The 24,847-nt window shown below is 41.0% G+C and overlaps 1 protein-coding gene across 1 annotated transcript in view; it reads right to left on the reverse strand.

Annotated features, from left to right (window-relative positions):
- The window catches only part of LOC143397184 (putative tetratricopeptide repeat protein 41), a 68,954-nt gene that overhangs the window by 24,527 nt on the left and 19,580 nt on the right, over window positions 1-24,847 (reverse strand). Inside the window, exons 6-9 of the mRNA XM_076853244.1 lie at window positions 23,364-23,603; window positions 19,219-19,417; window positions 18,068-18,246; window positions 3,669-3,808 (exon numbers count right to left, since the gene is read on the reverse strand). Coding sequence (XP_076709359.1) covers window positions 3,669-3,808; window positions 18,068-18,246; window positions 19,219-19,417; window positions 23,364-23,603 — 758 coding nt within the window. The remainder of the gene's footprint in view (window positions 1-3,668; window positions 3,809-18,067; window positions 18,247-19,218; window positions 19,418-23,363; window positions 23,604-24,847) is intronic.

The raw sequence follows: 24,847 nt of genomic DNA on the forward strand, positions 1-24,847 counted from the left end.
ACCTGCCCTGCCCCTGAGTTCTGTGTCCTTCCCTCCAGCCCTCTCACAGATTCTCTGCCAGCATCTCTAATCTGCCTCTGTTTATTTCCTGCTCCACGTAAACACATATACCGTGGATCAAACTTGACCTGAACTTCATATTCTCCTAACTTTTCGAATTTCTCCTTTCACCAACAAACTTTTCAAACAAGCCTGCCTATGTGCATCTTCTCCGTTCCGTTACCACCCCCACCTCCTAAAGCCCTGCCTCTTGCTCCTCCCACATGCCTGCCTCCTCAGTGGCAGTCGCTGGCCCCCACACACCAGACCTCTGGGCCTTCTTTCCGTGCTTAGTTGCCCAGACCTCTAGCCGGCGTTTGATGCCGTTAGCCACTCCCTCCTCGGTTTGGGGAAAACTAAGACATCCTGACTCTTTGTCAATCTTTGCCTTCTTCACAGGCTTTTACTTTTCTCCCTCCAAATATCAGCACTTCGCCCCATCCGTTCCCAGGATTGCTTGGGGCCCTGGCTTCCTCTGGTGGTTTTGGCTTTTGCAGATGTCGCCTGGTCTCTCTCCAGATTCCAGTGCTCCGCGGCCTCAGCTGGCTGACTGCTGGGCACCCGCTGCTCCTTCAGATTCCCTCTACCCACGAAGCTCCAATTCTGGGCGTTTCTTTGATTCCTGTGCACGTCACAGACGTGTTTCTAATGAGTCCGACAGGGAGGCAGAAGCCCTGTCACAGGCCCTCACCAGGCCACAGTGGTCCTCCCACCTCCGGGTCCAGTGCCCACGCTGCCACTCGCGACTGGACATGTTGGGTGCGGCCTCAGTGTCCGCTTCCTCGTTATGAATCCTTGGCTTTTCTTCCCCTCTTCCCACTCCAGACTGTTCCTTGAGGGGAGAGACTCCACGACCAAGCCCTGGGCTCCGTGCTTCATGGGCGTTCAGGGCACAGGTGCTGGTGGCCAGTGACGGCGCCCCCGTCTCGGCAGCCCTGGCTGAGCCAAGCTCTCACCGGCACGACCTCCCTGAAGGGAGCGCTTATCACTCCTCTTTCCAGGGAGGGAGACCAGAACTCAGTGAGGTGAACACGTGCCCCAGCCCCATGGCTACCCAGTAGGAGGGCAGGGAGTCCTCCCAGGCCTGCTGGGCTCCAAAACACCGCTCTGTACATTTCTTAAGAAGTCAAGTCTCTGATGCAGAAACAGAAGCCGTTCACAAATGGATCCTCTGGTTTTCTTGCTACCTGGTGTACCTCCTGTGAAATACTAGGGAGGAGGCAAATGAGACCCACTATCTAACAACCGAGGCTTCTAATTCAGAGTTTTTCAACCTCCGAACGTTGGCATTTGGGGCAGGGTGACCCTGTGCTGTGGGGCTGTCCTGTGCACTACAGGGTGTGAAGCAGCATCCCTCCTCTATCCAGCAGATGCCAGGAGCACTTCCCCGCCAAGCTGTGGCAACCAAAAGTGTCTTCAGCATTGTCAAATGTTCCCTGGGGGACAAAACTGCCCCCAGTTGCATTAAAATTTAAAACTATCTTATCTGAAGAAATTACAAGGGGCCGGGGCTGGGGCTCAGTGGTGGAGCAATAACCTAGAATGCACGAGACACTGGGATCGATCCTCAGCACCACATAAAAACAAAAAATAAAGGTATTGTGTCCACCTAAAACTAAAAAATAAATATTAAAAAAAGAAATTACAAAAGCAGTACAATACAGAATGAATACATCACAAATAACAGGATCTTTCAGCCCAAGAAAGTCAGGCACATATTTCAAAAAAGATGTTACTGCCCAAAATAGTTACAAACTTCTCTTTTAGAGGTTATCTTCAGAGCCTAAAGAACTCCTTTTAATAGTCTCTGTGGTAACTCCTCCCAAGCAACTGTTGCAAAATATTGAGAATAAAAATATTTTTATTGTTATTATTGTTCTTATTTTTATGGTTGCAAATATTAAGAATAAATCATAAGACGGATGCCTGCAGGAGCCCTCGGAAGCAACCAAGTCTGTCAGCATGCCTCCTCCAATTGCATCACCCTTCACCATTCCACAGTTGGGCTTCATTGCTGAACCGCTGCAGATGCCCGCAGCGACGTCCAGCTGGACTAGGAGCTCCACGAGGGCAGAAACCAGCTGCCTTGCTCAGGCAGTCACCCCACCTCCTGCCAGTGCTCAGGCTAGGAAAGGCCCTGAGCGAATGTTAGCAAGTGAATGAACACAGCGTGCACAGGGAATAACTGCAGACAGGCGTTCAGTGGTTACCTAGTAAAATAACTGGTGCCAGACAGACACCTGTCAGCAGTAGGAAACGTGCACCTCCCCATGGGGGCAAAGAATTGGGGTAGGGGTCCCATGGTCATAATGGGAAGCACAGAATCACTGCTGTGCTGCTCCCTAAATGATGGAAGAGAGTTGAATGACCGTTAGTTAAACCCTCTTACTTCCAGCCCACGCCTGTTACTTTATAACCCCAAGGAGTAGGGACAAACCAGCCACCAGTAATCAATATCTCACTGTGCAGCAGACACTGTGGAAAGGGTGTTGTGCACTTCCTTACTTGATCCTGTTAACAGCCCCATGAGATAAGATATTAGAACCCCCCAGATGAGAACTCACTGGGGCAGAGGTTAGAATCTTACCAAGGTCATACAAGCAGGAGGTGGCAATGCTGGGTTTTAAATCCGGGTCAGTATGAAAATGGCCCATGCTCTATTCACTACTTTGGGCTACTTTCTATGGACACAAAGGAATTTGCACATTCAAATGGATTTATTGATTGATTTGTTACATTTGTTTTATTAAGCACCCATGGGGCATAATATACCATGGAGATACAAAAATTGATAAATAACATTGCTGTTCCATAAAAGGTGTTGCAATTTTGAGTTTTATAAATCCCACTAGATGGCATTCCTTCTATCTATGTATTAATGGAGGCAGGGGTAATGTCTCAGGAAATTGTGAAGGTGTTGTTTTCAAACAAAATGTTTTGTTTCAGATTACTCTGCCCTTAGTCTACAAAAATCTATTGAAAACAGTGAAATTCATAACTATTATTAAAAGGTCAATTAAGTGTCATCTAAAACATAGTGACAATTATGAGTGAAGCTTCCATTATATTCAGTAAAGTCAAAAGTTCATTTTTTAGAAAAAGCAAATCAATCACCTAACATGGGCCTTTGTACATGCTGGGCAAGTGCTCTACTGCTGAGCGGTATCACAGGCCTTCATGAAAGTTACAGCCAAGTCTTTAGCCAATTTTTTATTAATTCATTTCAACCCACCACTACAATTCACTTTTCAAATTTTACAAACACTTATTTTTTTCCTCCCAAGTGACACCTATCTGCATTCACTCCTTTAATGACCCCTATCGCTCTCTTTTTTTTTTTTTTTTTTTTTGGTAGTGGTGCTGGAGATCGAATCCAGGGCCTTGTACGTGGGAGGCAAGCACTCTACCAACTGAGCTATGTCCCCAGCCCTAATGACTCCTATTCTTTTTAGTGATCATTATTAATGTCCAGTATAGGGCATGCATTAAAATCACAGCTTCCTCACTGATGAACAAATTAATTAATTCCTCTGTTTATAGACTAAGTTAAGAAGGAACAAAGGTAAATATCTGAAAATATCTAACACAAAAAGAATCAGGTTTGAAGGTTTCTGTTTTTTGCACTTTACCTGCATTAACATGTCCTCAGTACTCAAGAACAGCTCTTTTGCTTCTCTGATCTTGCCCATAAGTTTCAAAAAACTCCCAATGCAGAACATCAGTCGGCATTTGTCAGTGGCAGTGACATTAGAAAGCTTCCATTCCAGCACTAGAATGAAAAGTCAATGACCCTAAAGCACAGGAAGTAACCCACACCCGAGGCTTAATCCTCATCTAAGAACTAGCCAGAGTTAGTTTCTTGTTCGAGAGATCTGCACTTTGCTTTTATTAAGGTTTACATATATTAACAAGTACTTTAGACTATGACATAAAAAATAATGAAAATACTATCAAATAACCTTGGTAAATTTTGAAAATTAAAGGGCCAAGAGTGCTTATGTAGCTCAATTCATGCACTGTTATTGTGTTTTACAGTGATTTTCAGGTAAAAAGAAAATGATGCTCATGTTTGTTACACATTTCTGCCCTCTGTTGCAACTAACTTGAATTGCTGGCCTCAACAGAAAGAAAATGTTAAAAGAACAAAATTAGGGAGGGAGAGGGAGGGCGAAAAAGAGGGAGGGAGGCAGGGAGAGAAGTTATTCTTCATACACAAACGAAAATATATCAAATTTTTTAGCTTAAAGATCCAGTTAAGCACATGGTATTACAAAGTTGTCACTTTTAGAATTTCTCTTTTCAGATGTTCTCCTATCTACATTTCCTCGTTGGTTGCACTTAAAATGTTTGGTTCTACACTGTTGGTCACAAACAATCCCTGGTACTCCTCTGCTCTCTTGCAGAGGCCACCACAGAGACCACCACAACATGTGGACTCTCCTCTTTCTCTTTCCCCACGTTTCTGTGGATCACAGTCATGTATAAAATAAGCATGCATTGAGCACCTACTGTGTGTAGTCTAGCCTCCAAGCAAGGCTGCCACCCTCAGCACTGCAGGGAGGCTGGGAGCTAGGGTATTTGGGTCAGATGGCAAAAAAAAAAAAAAACAGAGCCAAGGGAGAGAGAAAGCTGAACACCAAGGTTCAAGACCTTTGTCCAAAGTGATCATGCAAGTAAAAGGGCTGGAGGCAGGAATGGAACCAAAGGGAAGGATCAGGAGACAGGGATACCTCAGAGCCATAAGCAGCTGCTCAGAGCAGGCAAACAAGGGTGTCTGGAGGAAGAGTGGAGGGATGGGCTTCTGCCCAGCACAGGGCATTTGCACATCCCAGGAGGATTATTGGTTCCAGATTCCTGTCGAGGGCTCAGGTTGGAATGGGTACTATCCGTCACTGCTTCTGGTATTCAACTCACTCACCTCACTTGCTCTGAGAAACCTTCATTCATGAACCCTGCCTCCCACCATGCATGACCACACCCTCAGATTCACTCTCTTGGCACCAATAGAGTTAGCATTGATGAGAAAACAGTTTTCTTGTTGTAAAATTAATATGTGTATATTATAGAAAATATAGAAAAGTACAAAGAATAACAAAGACTATGCATAACTGCACCAAAGATAATCTCTACTAATACATGGCTGATTGGGCACACAACACACACTTTTCTAGAATTAAAATTTGGGTCATCCTACTCATGCCACACATCATACACTACGTTGTTACTTTTTTATTCAACAAAATATCAGTCCTGTGCAAGATGTTGAATGTATATCAAGTACAATCTACATGGCTCCTGCTCTCATGTCTACTAAAAATATAGTATGAACATTTTTCCATATCTTAAATATTTTTTAATATTTTTTTAGTTGTTGATGAAACTTTATTTTATTTATTTATATGTGGTGCTGAGAATCGAACCCAGTGCCTCACACATGCTATGCAAGCACTCTACCACTGAGCCACAGCCCCAGCTCTTAAATATTCTTTAAGAATATACATATTTATAACCAGATTGTATTCCATTTTATGGATTACCATTAGTGAGTCAATTTCTCACTATCATAAAACGTTATATAATGAAAATATTGGCAAAATCTTCTCAAACATCCAAGATTTTTTCCTTAGAATATTTTTTCAAAATAAAAGCCACAGGATATTAATATTTTTAAGGCTTTGACTACATATTGCCAAATCTCTCCAGAAAGATTGGCCCAATATAAACTCTTACCTATAGCATGTAAAAGACCTATTTTCTCACATCTGTGCCAGTATTATTATGGGTTGTTGTTTTTTTTTTTAATCATTGCAAAAAAAATCATTTACAATGTGACACCTGATAAATAGTATCCCACTGTTGTTTTAACTTGCATTTCTTTGATTACTACTAAGATAAAATATCCTAATATATTTGTTTAAATTTTACTGTTTTTTTATCCACTCTCAGATGCCAGCAACTACAAGATGCATCCCTATTTCAGAAGTGTTGTTACACCTACATCTTAGGACCAATTAAGTGTAGTATTTTTTTTTTAATGAAAATCTTAAATTTTCATTCTGGCTACCACGTAGACAATGGACTTTATAGCCACTTATGAGTAACTTCCAAGAACCAGGCACTGTCCTGAGTACAGAGACAAAATATGAGCTCAATCAGACCTACGCCCTGACTCTTGGGCTGTCAAAATAATAAGGGAGGCAGTTCATCCAGTAATCTTATAAATGAATATAAAATTAAAACTATGAATATAACCATAAAAGAGGTGTTGATACAAACTTAAGGAGGTTTCTCTATATAAGTGACATTGAACTGAGAGTTAAATAAAGAATAGGAGATTCTGAGACAAAATGGTTACAGAACAGAATATGCAAAGATTCCAGAACAGGAAAGAGTGGGGAGCCAAGAGAACTGAAAGGAGGAGACAGAAGAGCAGAGAGAACAAGGGTGTTTGGGTCAAGAGAAGAATGGAGGCAAAGTAGGCACTGACTCTGTGTTGGGATGTAACAATGGACAAGACAGGAAGGATCCTGTTTCCAAGAACTCATATTCTGGTGGATGGAAGGTCTGAGACAGGGGACAGAAAGCAGAGTTAGACAATTAAAAGAAAAGAAATATCAAGTAGCAGAAAAAGCTATGCAGAGAATTAACACAAATTAACACGATAAAGAATGACTGAATATAGCATTCATTGAGGAAGTAACTCTTCAGCTGAGATCTGCATAACCAAAAAGAACTGGCACCACAATTATCAATAGAAAGAACATTCTTGGCATAGGGAACAGCTGGTACTACATGGTAGCCTGCTCCTGGGGACACCAGGCAGAAATACTTTAAGGACAGAAAGAAGGCCAGTGTGTCTGACATGAAGAGGTCAAGAGGATGAATCTCATAAGATAATGCTATCTAGGCACAGAGGGGCCCAAGTATATTAGGCATTAGGGTAGGCTGAAGAGTTTTATTTTAAATGCTATAGCAAGGCATTGGAGTGGTCCTAATCTGGGAAATGAGATGATCAGGTTTACTTTCTTAAATTTTCATTCTGGCTACCACGTAGACAATGGACTTTATAGAAACAAAAGCTAAAGTAGGAAGTCTAGTAATGGGGTTGTTACAGTAGGACAGGTAGAGATGATAACAATGATGGGCTCACCAGAGTGGCGCCAGTGAAAAGTTGAAGCTGGAATATTCTCACTCACCACTCCTATTCAACATTGCACTAGGAATTCCAGCTACTGCCATAAGTCAAGAAAAGGAAATAAAAGATATACATATTGAGAAGGAAAAAAAATAAAAATAGACTTTGCAGGCTGGGGTTGTGGCTCAGTGGTGGCGTGCTTGCCTAGCACGCACGGGGCACTGGGTTCGATTCTCAGCACTACATACAAATAATTTTTAAAAATAAATAAATAAAGGTCCATCAACAACTAAAAAAATATTTAAAAAATAAAAACAGACTTTGCTCAAAAGTGGTGTATATAATTATCTATAGAAAATCCCAAAGAGGGGGATCCAAGACGGGGGGCTAGAGGGAGGCTGCATTCCTTGTCGCTCTGTGATCTGGGATTCAAGCAGTGGGAATACTATTTCTCTGCAAGTTATTAGAGGACCCCTGACAGCTGCTCCCATGCAGGAATCCCAGCTGCTCACCCATGCAGGACCCTGGCAGCCATGCTGAGCAGGACCCCCAGCATCAGTGTCCGTGCAGGAACCCCAGCCACCACTCCCTTGAAGACCCCCAAATACTAACGTGGGGTTCCCCTAGTTGCCTCCATCTTGGGAATCTGCAACCGCTGCCACAGTCCCTTCCACATGGCAGCCTGCTCCTGGGGACACCAGACAGGGTCTGGAGACAGCTGCGTGACACAGAGCAACGCTACATGCCACTGAGTTTCATCTCCAAACACACCACCCAATGCCATTGCTGGGCTGACCCTGACATCCCATCTCTGAAAGCAGCCACCTCCATCTTAGGACACCTTTGTTGCCATCTTGGGTTATCCTCGCTACCTCCATCATTGACTTTATTTGGGGCAACTCCCAGCTTGGGACACCAGTTGAAGCCTAGAAGCAATATCAAGGTACCCATAGCCCCCAACTCTCCACTCTCCCTGCAGCCACTAAGCCAGCACAGCACCTTATAGCTATGTGGTCAGTCTGTAGCTCCCAAAGCCTGGCCCTGAACTGCCTGATACAAAACAGCTCTCCACACAGCAGGTGCACAGCCCCCAGAGCGCAGCCCACAAGAGTCTGGAGAGAGAGGTTCCTTATTGGAAGTAGAAAGGAAGGGGTGAGTGGGACACAGTTTAGAGACTAAATTGGAGACCAAGATTGTGAGGTCTGAAGGCAATATAAGGGGATAAGACCAGGTGCCCACATCACACAAGCGGGCCCCAAAGGAGATCCTTGGGGTGCAGTCTCCCATGGGGGACCAGCAAGTGCTATACCCCACCTCCAGCTCCATCCCCAAGACAAACCCTCCATCCTAATAGCCTTCACCATCCTGAGGTAGGGATCCCATTAAACCACAGACAACCCCACCTATTGGATGATAAGGGAAGCAGGAAAGATACTGAACTCCAACAAAACAATCCTTTAATTTTCCTTTGAGATTTTTTTTCTTTATTTTTTTCTTTATTTTTTCTTTATCTTTTTCTCTCTTTTTTCCCACCCTCATATCCCCAACATTTGGGAAACCAAGTACTTTCCATGCATTAGGCTACTGAGGACTGGGATTTCTGAATAGTATATTACAGTTGTGTTGTATATTCTTTTTAATTTTTACATTTTTTTCTTCATTTTTATGTTTGTTTGTTTTTTGTACTCTATTTTCTTCCTACTTACTTGACTCCCCAAAATCTCTTTCCCTCTTTTCTCCTGCTACTAGCCAACATCTTTCGATTCCTTCCTCACTCTTCCCAAGATCCAATAACTCTATATCCTCACCTCCTACCTCCTTAACATCTCATCCTACAGTCCACCCCCATTTCTCTCTTTGTCCACCATCAGAAACTGTAGACCCCAAGCTGGGGTTGTGACTCAGTAGTAGAACGCTCGTCTGGCACATGTGAGGCCCTGGGTTCAATCCTCAGCACCACATAAAAAATAAACAAATAAATAAAGGTATTGTGTACAACTACAACTAAAAAATAAATATTTTTTTAAAAAAAGAAACTCTAGACCCTTTTGCAAACCTACTATTTATACTGAGGTAATAACTGAACTCACCATTTCTGTCTATTGTGACAAAACTGTAAACGTCTTAATAGAGTTATTTGTTTTAAAGCTGTACATGGTTTGTATTGGGATCTGTTAATATTGATTTCCCCTTTAAAGAAGAGGTATTGGAACCCTTCAGGGATACTATAAGTCAATAGGGTAAAAACTATAACACCTCATCCAATCCACACTGCTAGAAGGGAAGACACATGAACAACATGAAAAAACAAGGGAAGAAAGTACCCCAAACAAACCAAGATACATTATTAGAATCCATGACCAGCATAGCAGAAGAAATGTCAGAGGAGGCATTCGGATGTACATAATTAAAATGTTTTGTGAATTAATGGATGATATAAGAGAGAAAACACAGGCAGCAAAAGATCATTTTGATAAAGAACTACATAAGTAGATACAGGAAGCAAAAGATTACTTCAATAAAGAGATTCTGAAAGAAAAAGAAAAAACAGAAATCCTTAAATGCAGGAATCAATAAACCAAATTCAAAACTCAATAGAAAGCATCACTAACAGACAGAACCTCAGAAAATGAAGGCAAAATATATAATCTTGAAAATATATAATCTAATAAAAGAATCTAATATAAAATAAAATAATCTTCACTGTTGACTACATAGTGAAGATGGTAAGAAACCATGAGTAGAACATCCAAGGATTATGGGATAACGTGAAGAGACCAAACTTAAGAATTACTGGGACAGAGGAAGGCATAGAGTTACAAACCAAAGGAATGAACAATCTATTCAATGAAATGATATCAGAAAATTGCCCAAATCTGAAGAATGAATTGGAAAATCATACACAAGAGGCTTACAGGACACCAAATGTAGAAAATCACAATAGAGCTACACCAAGGCATATTATAATGAAAATGTCCAGCATACAGAACAAGGAAAGAATGTTAAAAGCCACAAGAGAAAGGAATCAGATTACATATAGGGGAAAATCAGTTAGGATCTCTTAATATTTCTCATCCCAGACCCTCAAAGCTAGAAAATCTTGGAAAAACATATACCAAGTTCTGAAAGGAAATGGATGCCAAGAATCTTATATCCAGAAAAATTAAGCTTCAGATTTGATAATGAAATAAGAACTTTCCATGATAAATGAAAGTTTAAGAAGTTAAAAGAATTTACAACGAGAAAACCAGCACTACAGAACATCCTTAGCAAAATATTCCATGAGGAGGAAATGAAAAACAATGAAAATCAGCAAAGGGAGGTATTACACTAAGGGAAAAATCAATCAAAGGAGAAACCAAGTCAAGTTAAAAACCAAAAATTACTGGGAATACAAACCATGTCTTAATAATAACCCTGAATGTTAATGGCCTAAACTCACCAATCAAAAGACAAAGACTGACAGATTAGATTTTTTTAATGAGGTAACTTTTTTTTCCCATAGCTTTTATTATTCATTTACTTTTTACATGTGTGCTAGGCAACCCCTCTACCACTGAGCCACAAGCCCATCTTGGCAGATTGGATTTTTTAAAAAGACCCAACAATATACTGCCTACAAGAGACTCATCTCATAGGAAAAGACATTACATCTCAAGGCCCTAGAAATAGAAGAACAAATCAAGACCAAAAGTAGTAAAAGACAAGAAATAATTAAAATCAGAGCTGAAATCAATGAAATTGAAACAAAATAAATAAATGAAAAAAATAACAAAACAAAAAGTTGATTCTTAAAAATAAATAAATAAATAAAATTGATAAACCCTTAGCAACACTAACAAAGAGAAGGAAAGAAAAAACTCAAATTACTAAAAAGGGAATGTAATGATGGACAATACAGAATGCAGAAGAACAATTAGAAACTATTTTGAAAATTTGTACTCTAATAAAATAGAAAATATTGAAGACATCAACAAATTTCTAGAGTCATATGATTTACCCAAACAGAATCAGGATGCTATACACAAGTTAAACAGACCAATTTCAAGCAATGAAATAGAAGATACCATCAAAAGAAAAGTCCAGGACCAGTCGGGTTCACAGCTGAGTTCTACAAGACCTTCAAAGAAGAACTAATAACAATATTCCTCAAATTATTCCATGAAATAGAAAAAGAGGGAACAATTCCAAACTCATTCTATGATGCCAATATCACACGGATTCCAAAACCAGACAAAGACACATCAAGGAAAGAAAACTTCAGACCAATATCTCTAATGAACATAGATGCAAAAGTTCTCAATAAAATTCTGGCAAATCAAATACAAAAAAAAATATTAAAAAGATAGTGCACCATGATCAAGTGGGGTTCATCCCAGGGATGCAAGTTTGGTTCAATATATGGAAATTAATAAATGTAATTCATCACATCAATAGATAAATAAAGATAATAATCATATGATCATCTCAATAGATGCAGGAAAAAACATTTGACAAAATACAGTAACATTTCATGTTCAAAACACTGAAAAAACTAGGGATAATAGGAACATATCTCAACATTATAAAAGGTATCTATGCTAAGCCCAAGGACAACATCATTCTAAATGGAGAAAAATTAAAAGCATTCCCTCTAAAAACGGGAACAAGACAGGGATGCCCTCTTTCACCACTCCTATTTAACACAGTTCTTGAAACTCTAACCAGAGGAATTAGCCAGATGAAAGAAATTAAAGGGATACAAATAGGAAAAGAAGAACTGAAACTATCACTATTTGCCAATGACACAATTCTATACCTAGAGGATCTGAAAAATTCCACCAGAAAACTTCTAGAACTAATAAATGAATTCAGCAAAGTAGCAGGATATAAAATCAACACCCATAAATCAAATTCATTTCTGTACATCAGTGACAAATCTTCTGAAAGAGAAATTAGGAAAACAGCCTCAAAAACTAAAAAATTCTTGGGAATCAACTTAACAAAAAAGGTAAAATACCGCTGCAATAAAAGCTACAGAACACTAAAGAAAAAAATTAAATAAGACCTTAGAAGATGGAAAGATCTTCCTGTTCTTGGATAGGCAGAATTAATATTGTCAAAATGGCCATACTGGGCTGGGGTTGTGGCTCAGTAGTAGAGCACCTACCTGCCTAGCATGTGTGAGAACTGGGTTTGATTCTCAGCACACATATAAATAAATAAAATAAAGGTCCACTGACAACTAAAAAAAAATTTTTTTAATGACCATACTATCAAAAGCACCTTACAGATTTAATGCAATTCCAATCAAAATCCCAATGACATTTCTTATAGAAATAGAAAAAGCAATCATAAAATTCATCTGGAAAAATAAGAGACCCAGAAAGGTAAGCAATCCTTAGCAGGAAGAATGAAGCAGGTGGCATCCCAATACTAAACCTTAAATTATACTACAAACCTATAGTAATAAAATGGCACAGTATTGGCACCAAATCAGACTTGTAGACCAATGGTACAGAATAGAGGACACAGAGACAAACCCACATAAATAAAGTTATATCGTACTAGATAATAAAGGTACCAAAAACATATTGGAGAAAAGATAGCCTCTTCAACAAATGGTACTGGGGAAACTGGAAATCCATATGCAGCAAAATTAAATTAAAACCCTATCTCTCACCATGCAGAAAACTCAAAGTGGTTCAGGGGCCTAGGGATTAGACCAGAGACCTCACATCTAATAGAAAAAAAAAAAAAATAGCCCCAAATCTTCATTATGTCGGATTGGGCCCCTACTTCCTCAACAAGACTCCTAAAGCACAAGAAATAAAATCAAGAATCAATAAACGGGATGAATTCAAACTAAAAAGCTTTTTCTCAGCAAAAGAAACAGTGAGATGAATAGAGAGCCTAGAGAATAGGAGCAATTTTTTACCACACACATGTCAGATAGAGTACTAATCTTCAGCATAAAAAACTCAAAAAACTTTACACCAAAAAACAAATAACCCAATCATTAAATGGGCTAAGGAACTGAACAGACACTTCTTAGAAGAAAATATCTATTTGGTCAACAAATATATGAAAAAATGTTCAACAATAAGAGAAACGCAAATCAAAATAACTCTAAGGGGCTGGGATTGTGACTCAGTAGAAGAGCACTTGCCTCATATCTATGAGGCACTGGGTTCAATCCTCAGCACTACATAAAAATAAATAAATAAAATAAATATATCTACAATTAAAAAATTATTAAAAAAAAACTACTACTCATCTCACTCCAGTCAGAATGGCAGTTATTAAGAATACAAGCAACAATAAGTGTTGGTGAGGATGTGGGGGGAAAGGCACACTTACACTGCTGGTGGGACTGCAAATTGGTGCAGCCAATCTGGAAAGCAGTATGGAGATTCCTTGGAAACTTGGAATGGAACTATCATTTGACCCAGCTATCCCACTCCTCAGTCTATACCCATAGGACTTAAAAATAGTATACTACAGGGACACAGCTGCATCAATGTTTATAACAGCTCAATTCACAATAGCGAAATTATGGAACTAACCTAGATGCCCTTCACAGATAAATGGATGAAGTAACTGTGGTATATATACACAATGGAATATTACTCAGCATTAAAAGAGAATAAAATCATGGCATTTACAGGTAAATGGATGGAGTTGGAAAATATCATGCTAAGTAAGCTAATCCCGAAAAAACAAAGGCCGAATGTTTTCTCTGATAAGTGGATTCTGATCCATAACAGAGGGTGGGGGTGGGAGCATGGAAAAAAATGGAGAGGGGCTGGGGATGTATCTCAAGCCCTACGGCAATCGCCTGGCATGTGCCGGGCGCTGGATTCAATCCTCAGCACCACATAAAAATAAAATAAAGATGTTGTGTCCACCGAAAACTAAAAAATAAATATTAAAAAATTCTCTCTCTCTCTCTCTTAAAAAAAAAAAAAAAGAAATGCAAAATGATAACCGCCCTTTTGGAAGATGGTTGACAGTTTCTTATACATTAACTCTGCATCTTAGAAATATCAATCTTTTGCCTATTGTTATATGTTATAAATATTATACGTTATAAATATTTTTCCTAGCTGCTCACTTGCTTTCTATATGTATTTCTGATTTTCTAAGTTGTCTTATTGGTGGTGTTTTGCTTTCTTTCACGTACAAAAATTTAATGTGTTTAATTAGATAGATTTGTCAATTATGTTCTCCTTCATGATTTATTCTGTTGCTTTCTTGCTTAGGCTTACCTACATTTTCTTGTAATTTTTAAATATAGATTCATTTTCTTACATTTAACTAATCCTTTCTGGAAATTATTTTAGTGTGATGTTTCAGAAAAGTAAGCTTTTCACCCAATAGCAAACCATTACCATTGTACTACTTTTCCAGCCATATTTCTTTCCATAAATAGAAACAGATTATGAGGTTCTCTCACTTCCCGAGTTCTACCTATACCTGAGCATCTGAGCATCTATGTTGTTCCACAGAGCGTCTCATTTTGTTCATGGTGATATTTTTAAAATGATTATAGCTGCATAATACATTCAAATAACCTGACACTCAAAGTACCCTAATTATTTCACTCTTCTCTCACATATAATTTCTTCAACAACTTCTGCAATCATTCTGAGAATTTACAAATACTTGAATCCATTGAGATTTCACTTAGAATTCTTTATGTCAAAATTGGGGAAGAATTGATAGCTTTACATTGAGTTGGCCCATCCAAGAAAATGGAATGTCTCCCTCCATACTGTAATCCTATTTTCTATAATTTTGAAGGTTTTTAAAAATAAAATAAAGATCCTGTACATTTCTTGTTAAATTTATTCTCAGATATTTCATATTTTCTATTCATTGCAAATTGGGTCACTTGCTCTTTTTTTTTTTCTGTAGCACTATTTAAATTTTAGTCAACTATTTTGTCCAATAAATCAAAAATATTTGCAGGCTTCTAAAGGTAAAGAGGCCGTGTTTTATACACTAATCATGAAAAACTGTTTTTCTTTTTACTGCAACCTTCTGACAAGACCTATAATGTATTTACCCTTTGTCCTCATTAGAAAGCTCACCCCTTAATAAGATGATTGCTCCCCACCTACCACGGCTGCCACCTGGAGGACAGCCAACCATCTGCCCAGATGGACCCATGCTGGTGGGAGAAACAGAAAGTCTGGCGGGTCCTTTTCAAAATTGTAGCCCTTCCCTTTTACCCACCCCAATTCTAAAATTAGCCAATCGCGGGGATTGTAACCAGAACTCCTCCAATCAGAGTGAAGGGCAGCGCTGAGTTCAGCGAGGTACCTCTAACGTTACAAGCCCTCTGCTCTGTCTCGCCCACCCAGTTTTGAGAACGTGTTTGATTTTTTGCAGCACCTGCGGCATCTCGTTATTTCTAAAGCTGGGATGCATCCTTCTTCCCACCATTGAGCATCCTGCCTCCAAGAACCTCTGTCACTCGCTTGCACAAGCCACATCTATTCTTAGTCGGTCTCTTCCTGTCTTTGGCACTGTCCAAAAAAGCAGCTGCAGCTAGAAATGAATTTTCTTCATTTCAGTGTGACCCAGGGCCCTAGGCCAAAACAAGAGCATCATGCCACAGAAAATCTATGGACAGTAAACCAAGTCTTGAAGTTGCCCTCTAGTCTCAAAGCCCTTCCCCTTGGTCATCTATCAGACACGCAACTTTGAGGATGCCTCCCTCAAGAAGGAGCAAACCCCGCCACTGAGTAATGGGTCTAGAAGCTGCTGAGAAGTGAGTGCCAGACTCCAAACGCACGTTGTTTCCAGTCAATCTAAAAGTTGAGCTTATAATTCACCTCCAGCCACCAGGGAGAGCCAAACTCCGCGGCCTGAGGGAGAACTACAACGGCGGGGGTTCTCACTCCCTCCAGCCCCCAGCAACACCACCAGGCCACCAGACACCGCCTACCACTCCCCTCCCTCCAACTAATCGCACCCTTGGAAAACTTGGATTTTTTTAAAAGGTGTTTTCTTGAAGCAGGCAGGGATCAAAAGTTTAAGTATCCTGCTTATCTCTTAGAACAACAGAAGGGGAGAATGAAGAATGAGCCCCCCAAAAGGACAATGATTCTTTATTTCCCACACAGGGAGGGAAGCTAGGCTCTGTGGTCCAGGGCACGGTCCTACAGATCCTAGGAAATGCAGCTCTTTCAGCTGTGGAGCTGCCTCTTGGAAAGACCCTCCACCCGACATTAGGATCTGGCTTTCTCTCCTGGAGCCCCTTCTTCCCCCTGGTGCATTTGGGGAAAAGGAATTTCTGTTTTGCACCCACTTCCTGCCATTCCCTCTTCTCTGATGATTGTCTGGGCCCTTAACTCCTGCTCCCATCTCCACCCCTTTCCTCCAAAACGCTTGATTGTAAGACAATCTTACTAAGAAGGTATTTTGTAGGATTTCAACTTGGCAGAAAATAATTCAAAATGGAATATTAGACATTTAATTAATGTGGTCACCCATCTTTACTTTGGGAAAGTTCTTGCTCTAAAACCTGGTTTTCCTCCTACCTCTCTAATTCTGCCTTCTCTTCTCTTGCTACACCTGCCTCTTTCTGGCCTCTCCTTCATGATCTCATTCCATGATCCAGGCATTAAAGTAGGCATTTCTCTCTGCCACTGCTCTTTCTTGAAGCCCAATGAATACCCCTGCCTGGCTTTCTATAGTCACTCCACACTCAACATGACTTCTGTGCCCTGAACAGCTCCTTCAAGAGTGTTTCCTGTTTGGTCAACAATGGTAATCTACCCAGTCCTTCAAGTCAGAATCATTGGCATCTTCTTTGGCTTCTGTACCCAACTGTGAATAAGTCCTGTGAATTCTGTTCCCAAGCCTTCCTCTGTGTCCCCATGGCTACCCTGGTTTAAGCCAGCATTGCCTCCTACCTAGGTTATTACCACTGAAGCCATGCTTGTCCCTTTTCTATTTCAACCTTTTTACAACATCCAAAGTGACCTTTTAAAACCAGATCTGGGGCTGGGGTTGTGGTTCAGTGGCAGAGCGCTTGACTAGCATGTGTGAGGCTCTGGGTTTGAGGCTCAGCACCGCATGTAAATAAATAAAATAAAGGCCTGTTGACAACTAAAAAAATATTACACACACATCTGCTGTGTGTGGTGGCACACATTTGTAATCCCAGTAACTCTGGAGGCTGAGGTCAGAGCACCGCAAGTTTGAAGCCCAGCCTCTTCAACCCAAGATTTAAGTACAAAGTCAAAGAATAGTGGTCCAATTTGGATTGAGACAACCTTCGATGGTACAGTTAGTGCTGAGTAATGATGGAGAGTGTTAATTTAAAGCTGCCATCAGTAGGCAGAGGGAATGTGGAACAAATTGGAGGGGAACTAATCTAGGTTTGCACCTATTTAATTTGAAGCATCCACTGATCACTCAGGAAAGCTGCTGATGAAGCAATAATATTATTAGTTGGAGGGGGTGCAGTCCAGTGGTAGAGCACTGGCCTAGCCTGTGCAAGTCCCTGGGTTCAATCCCCAGTGCCACAAAAAATAAAGTAAAACAAATGCCATATCATGAAATGGGGGATGGACTCTGGAACTCCAAAAGGAGGTCAAGGTCAGAAATACAGATAATGAAGGCAGGCATTAGGGGTGTGGTTGAAGTTATGAGGAAGTAGAGAGAAAAAACACTGTTAATAATAAACCCCCGGAAAAGAAGAGAAAGAAAAGCTATTTCAAAATTCATCCTTTTTCCTGATTTCCTTTGGAAATTTCCTTCTTCAGAAATTGTTGGCTTACATTGTGAATAATCAGGCCTAATGAATTGACAAAAATGATGTGAGGAAATAGGAGAATAGTAACTTTTGACCACTCTATATCTCAGCAAAATGGACTACGGAAACATTGATTGGTACTATACCTGAGAGGGTTTGTCTCCTCTTCACTTTATGGCACTGATCTGCTTTAATATTGGCCACTGACATCAAATAGGCCCTGGAAGTATTGTATCCAGCTTCTGATAAAACATTCCAGTAGTGAATGAGGTACAGCCTTGTCCAGAAGCTTGAGCTTTGGATTTTTGATATAAAATCTGTGATACTTGTGACACAATGTATGGATATGAATCACTTTAGTATTCTATGCCTTGAAGGAAGCTCTTCTGTTTACCACATATCATTAATCTAGTCAACAACAACTTAACTTACATGACTTTGGTCACCAGATAAATATGAGCCTTTTGGTTATCAACAGTCAAAGCCAATTATTTGTCCAGGAGGTCCCCTCCTCCAGGAAGGCTCCCTGGCTCTACCCACCAGGCAAAGGGTCCTCCATCCTTCCTGCTTACACTCTTCACTGTGTCATTTTCAAGTAAAACATTTGCCCCTATGTATAGTGACTGAATCCACATCTTCCCCCTACTAGATGGACAGTACAGAAGGCCTGGGGCTGCAGCTTACTCACTACACCCGAGGGCAGTGTAGGAGGCAGAATGGGTGCTCAGTAGATGTTTAAAAAGACAAAGAAGGGGGCGCTGGGGTTGTGGTTCAGTGGTAGAGCGCTTGCCTAGCACGAGAGAGGCACTAGGTTTGATCCCTGACACCACATAAAAACAAATAAAATAATGGTATTGTGTCCATCTACAACTAAAAAAAAATTTTTTTTTAAATAAAAAGACAAATAAGGGAGAAGTGGAAGGGAAGGGGGAGATGAAATGTATAGGGAAAAGAAGGAAAGAAGGAGGGTCTCGCAGGAGAGCACAGCCCATCCTTATCCCTTTCCAAATCCTGTCCAGTTCTCTGGAATGCCAGTTAACTTGGAGAGGATGGACAGGGAGTAAAAGGGGAAAAGAACCTTCTGCAGAGCAAGCCAGACAGACAGACTGGAGCAACCTAGGGGACCCATCAACCCCAGAAGCTGATGCCAGATGATGGTCCCATCCAGATGAACAAGTGGGCAGTTGAATGAATAATTGAATGCATCCTGCTCAAGGGAACCATAGGTATCTAAACAACATTAAAACAGAAAAGCCAAATGTGCGTAAACATAAAGACTAAGACTGGCAAGACTCACCTTGGGTTTGTGAGAAAGCTACACAACGCCCCCAAGCATCCGCTCATTTTCATATGCCATGGCAATTCTTGAAACACTCTCCAAAAAGTGTTCTGTTGCTGGAAGTATCTGACCAAGACTAGGTGAAAATGTGTTTTCTTGAGATTCATTGGGTTCTGACAAGCGTTTGGACTGCTCTCCCTGACAGGCGTGGTTATACCTATTTTAAAATCAATTATAGTTTAATGCTTCTGACTTTTTTGTATATGTCAATAGTGTAACAAAAACATGACAGCTCTGTGGCCATAATTACCAAATAAAATTCAAGGTAGCTTGAAAAAAAAAAAAGATCTTCTACATCAGTCTGAATTTCTCCAAGAATTATTCATAGTTATGATCATTGGTGAGCATGTTGACTTTTTGTGTTAGGTTTTCCCTCTCCCCATAGGAAATATTTGCAACCTACTTTTCTGTTTTAAATATACACCACGATTACTGACTAAATAAGCACTTTCAAACATTCAAAGGTATGCATTAATCCATTGCCTGGATCTCATGTAAGCCAAAGAGTAGCAGAGCATGGCAAATTTGTTGTTGGAGCCAGGACTAGTATGTCTTCATTTCCAAAGAAAAATAGTTATGATAACCTATAATGCCCAGAGATAAGCTTCTCAAAAACAGGACTTTAATTAAATTAGGGTAGCTATCCCTGAAAACTAACAAAAGAGTTTTTTACTGTTCTGCTTTGTTTGTAGTGGTGCTGGGGATGAAACCCAAGACCTCATGTGAGCCAGGTAATTCTACCATTAAGCCCCAGCCCCAGCCCAGACATATTTTTACATTTTCTGCTTGACATCTTTGCTTGCAAGATGAGTAGAACACGTGGCCAGATGGCACACCAAGCCCGACTCTTCGATAAGAACAATAACAAGGTTTAAGTAACAATTCTGCATTTCCACAGAAAGATGTCTAGGTCACCCTGGAAGACTCTGTTCCTTTTGGTCTAAGGTGTGCAGATATGCTCAGGTGGCAAAGTGCTTAAGAGATCCACAAATGTCTGCAGTAGAATCAGAAGCTGGAGGGCTAAGCACAGGAGAAAAGGTGTGAGCCACCTGTACCTGATCCCATGGTCATAGGACAGAAGTGGCCCTCTCCTGCTGTGTAAGGCAAAGGCATTCTGTAGGCTGTAAATTGGAAAAGTGGGTGGGAGTGGGGGTGAAAGAAAAAAAAAGAAGTGGGACAAATTTTACCATGAGTTAAAGATTTGTAGTGTTAAATACAATGCCTAAAATTTGGGGGTGGGGGTGTAGCTCAGTGGCAGAGCACATGTTTAGCATACACAAAAGAAATTTTAGGGCTAAGGCTGCAGCGTTGTGGCAGAGTGTTTGCCTAGCATGGGTGAGGCACTGGGTTCAATCCTCAGTATCACAAAAACAAATAAAATAAAAAGTATCCTGTCCATCTACAACTACCAAAAAAATTTTAAATACATTTTTAAAAAAAGAAATTTAAAAAAATTTAAAAGTGGAAAATATTTTCATAAAATCCCTAATTAGAATAAATAAATTTTTAAAAATTTTCATAAAAAACACTATATTTAATTTTATCTTTTTACCACATTCTCATGAGGAAGATATGAATATGAATCCACCTATGACAAATAAAGTGACTTAAAAATCAGAGAGACCAAGTGATTTGCTCTGATCAGCACATGACCAGTAACTAGAGAAGCAGGATTTAGTTTCTGAATTTAGTGCTCCTCCAGATACACAGCAGACCTCAACACGTAGGCAGCCAGGGACAGCTGTATATTCATTCAGCAAACACCTGCTGAGTGTAGCTGGAATGGTCCCAGGGGAGTCAAATGTGGTTGGAGTTGTCTAATGTAGCAGAATCATCTTCAGACCCACCGAATTCGAGATCAGGAGGCCACAAGAAGACAGTCCTGAAGAGGAGGTCATAGTGGCTAATATTCCTTAAAAATTTACTATGGAAGGGGGTTTGGGTATCATAAATATATACGGAAGATCAGTGAAATAGGAGGAGAACAAGAGGCAGGAAGGAAGGAAAAGAAGAAAAAATATAGAATGAATTTAACAAAATCATGTTATACGCATATATAAATGTACCAAAGGGAGTATCACCTTTATGTGTATGAAGAAAGTACCAATCAAAAATAAATTGAAGAAGGAGCGAAAGAAAGATCAGTAGAGGAGGGAGAAGAGGGGCAGGGAGGAGGGGAGGAAAATGAAGATACAGGGGCTTGAATCAAATTCCTTGCATGTATGATTTTGTCAAAATGAATCCAACTACTATGTATAATTACAATGATCTAATTTAAAAAAAAATTTATTATGGATCAGGCACTGTTCTAAGTATTTTACGTGAATTAATTCATTGAATGCTCACAAGTAACAATCCTATGAGGTAAATGTGAAACGTGGGACACAGGGTGGCCAAGGTCACCAACTGGCAAGCAAGAATGCCAGGTCTCACCACTAAAGTGGCATCAGGATCCCACTGTCAACCATTATGACATATTGATTCCCTCCACTCAAAAGCGGCAGAAAAAATGGACTTCACAGACTGGATTTTGGGGAGCTCTTATGAGGTACAAGGTACAAGAAGAAATGGAAGAGGCTCTTTCCAGGAAGAGTTCCCCAAGAGCCTGAGAAGGGCAGGTTTCTGGAGAGAAAGGCATCAGTGGTGCTTAAATCTGCAGGAGACACTCACCCAAAGGTCTACTTGGGCACCTTGAGATCTGCTTGCTTTGGGATAAAAAAAGGGGGCAGAACTCTTGTCGTGTGGTCAGTTCATTTTTTACAGTGTCCTCTGCCCTGGGGGCAGTTGTGAGGCACCCACATGCACAAGAGGAATCAGAAGAGACCACAGCAGCCAGCAGATGGGAGCGCACATGAGCCACAGCTGGTGGACTCCTAGGGACACCTGGAACAGGAGGGGACTTTCCAGCTGGTGGGAAGTACCATTGTCAGGGCTGAGCCTCATCTGGGGATGTTCTGGTTGCATGAGAAATAAGTGAGGTGAAGTACTGAAGTGCCTGGTACAGTAACGGCACTGAGAAGAAACCACTATACAGCAAACGGTGGAAGAATTGCCACGAATCTAAGAGCAACCTCATTGCTAGGCCTGCCCTCTGCTCTGCGTCACAGAGCTGGAGTGTTGGCAGGAGTGACTGCAACATGAGGCAGATGAGATAGAAAACAGAATTTATATCTTAAAAATGTAATTAAAGGGCTGGGATTGTGGCTCTAGAGATAGAGCACTCACTTGGCATGAGTGAGGCACTAGGTTCGATCCTCAGTACCACATAAAGTAAAGTGGATACATAATGTCCATCTATAACTAAAAAATAAATATTTTTTTAAATGTACATAAAAAAGAATATAATTAGAAGAAATTTGCACAGGGCTTGGAATCCTCCCAGAGGCTGAGATTTAAAGATTTTTCAAGTTGTCAGACTTGAAGTTCTGGGAAAGTCTCACCCAGGGCTCTGCTTCTAAGCCAATGTGATTGGCAGTTTCTTGGATGCAGACCTGCAGTTCTTTTCAGAAGGGATAGGAATTTGGTTTTAGAGTTAGGACAGAGGCTAATTCCTACCTATATCTATTTCCCTCGTTTTTTGTTAGTGACAGAACCTTGCCTTGGTTTAGGACAGCAGTGCACCAGTTGAATCCCCAGCTTCCCTCCTGTCCAGATGTGGCCAAGTAATCAAGTTCTAGGTTAAAGAGGCATAGTGGAAATGTCAGTGTGAAACTTGTAGGAAAGCTTCTTATAAGCTTCTTCCTCTCTTTGTCCTTCCTATTGTCTGTAATGTGATGGCTGGTGCTCCAGCAGCCATGAGCACAAGGTGACCTTGAGAATATAAACCAATGTAGTGAATCAGGGATACATAAGGAGATGGGTTCCAGTGACTCTCTGAAGCCAACGGAGCAGCCCAGGACTGCCTGCCTCCAGAAGTCTACTATCTGCCAGAAAAAACCCTGGGGCATCTGGCCATCAGAGTCACTCTCAGAGAATGTATATAATCATTGTCATGCATTTTTACGGCCTCCATTTCCACTTGAGAAAGCCCACTACAAGCTTTCTCTTGGATGCAACTCCTACTTCCTTTTAACTAGCAGGTATTTTCACAGACTCAGCCTTACCAAGCAGCTTGCTCTCCACAGCACTTCGCAAGGACTGGTGTCGGAAGTAGAGGACACCATTCGGCTTCTCCTGGACCCACTGTTTAGTGGCATTGCGGAAAGCAGCCCAGTGCACTGTGGTCACTTTGTAATTATTCCTGTAGCCTAGTATGTCCAAAACCTGGAGTAGCTCATCCTCAGCCATGCCACAATGTGAGATGCACAGTAAGCACAGAGCATCGGCCACCCAGCCATCCAGCCCTGTGTGGACAACACAATGACAAGGACAACAAGTCAGAGCAAGCACCAGCCATGCAGCATGCTAAGCTTTGTTGTTGTTCTGGGCACTGAACTCAGGAGCACTTTACCATTAAGCTACATCCCCAGACCCTTTTATTTTTTTATTTTGAGACAGGATCTCACTAGATTGCTTAGGGCCAAGTTCAGTTGCTGAGGCTGGCCTCAAACTTTCCATCTTCCTGCCTCAGGCTCCCAAGTCACTGGGATTACAGGTGTGTACCACCATGCCTAAATGTTTTATGATTATTCAACTTCTTTCTTTCACTCATTTCTGTAGGTAAATACTGGAAAGGCCATTGTTTTATAAACGAGAAAAATGGAGTCCAGACAAGTTAAATAACTTCCCCAAGGTGACACAAAAGTAACAGGAATTTGGACCCAGACAGTCTGGCTCTAGAGCCCATACTGTTACCCATTAAGTTATCATTTATTCGTCCCAACTAACACACCCTGAGCTGTGATATGAACTGGCAAGCCTGCCAATCATCACACTGAGCTTTTCTGCGAGTAGTCTTCACTAAGGTGAATTTGCACCGTGGGTGGAGGTGGCTTTGCTGTAAGACTGCCCTCCTGCCACCTGTTCACAGGCACCCCTTGAGGCAGCCCTTCATTACCCACTGACCCTTACATTTTTATCCTCTGTGTGGATTCCCTGCTGCCTTTATGATCAACCAACTATAAGGAGATCAGCCCTCTGGGAAACACGGCAATATGGTCCACCATTCTGAATGCATTTCCTAGGCTAGGACTGAGGAATGAGCCCAAATTTCAATCTTCAAGTGAAGGCAGACAGGTAGCCCCTACCGCAGAAGCTTCCCACCGTTGGCCCAGCTTGATTCAGCTCTTCGGTTCCTGTGGCGAAGCTCAGAGGGAGTTGCTGCACAGTGCTGGGGACAGAGCATTCCCTCAGGGGAAGAGACCTGGACTTTCCTACCCAATCCTGGAGATTTAGGGTGGCACAGCTGGGCCATTTGGCTTGAGTGACTTCCAGGGGCACAATGATCTTGTTTCTCCCTCCTTGGAGATGGGAAAGGGAACAACCAACAAGAAATCATTTCTCTTTGTAGAAATGCAGAGTCCAAGGTGAAAAATGTGACAAATCATATATTACAGTACTCATCAATGTGTCCTTCATTCCAAACATTTTCTGCTTCTCTCTACACCCCCACCTCCTCCACCCTGCTCCATTTTAAGTTCATTGCCCT

This window comes from Callospermophilus lateralis, chromosome 4, assembly GCF_048772815.1.
Source record: "Callospermophilus lateralis isolate mCalLat2 chromosome 4, mCalLat2.hap1, whole genome shotgun sequence".
Taxonomy (NCBI): Eukaryota; Metazoa; Chordata; class Mammalia; order Rodentia; family Sciuridae; genus Callospermophilus; species Callospermophilus lateralis.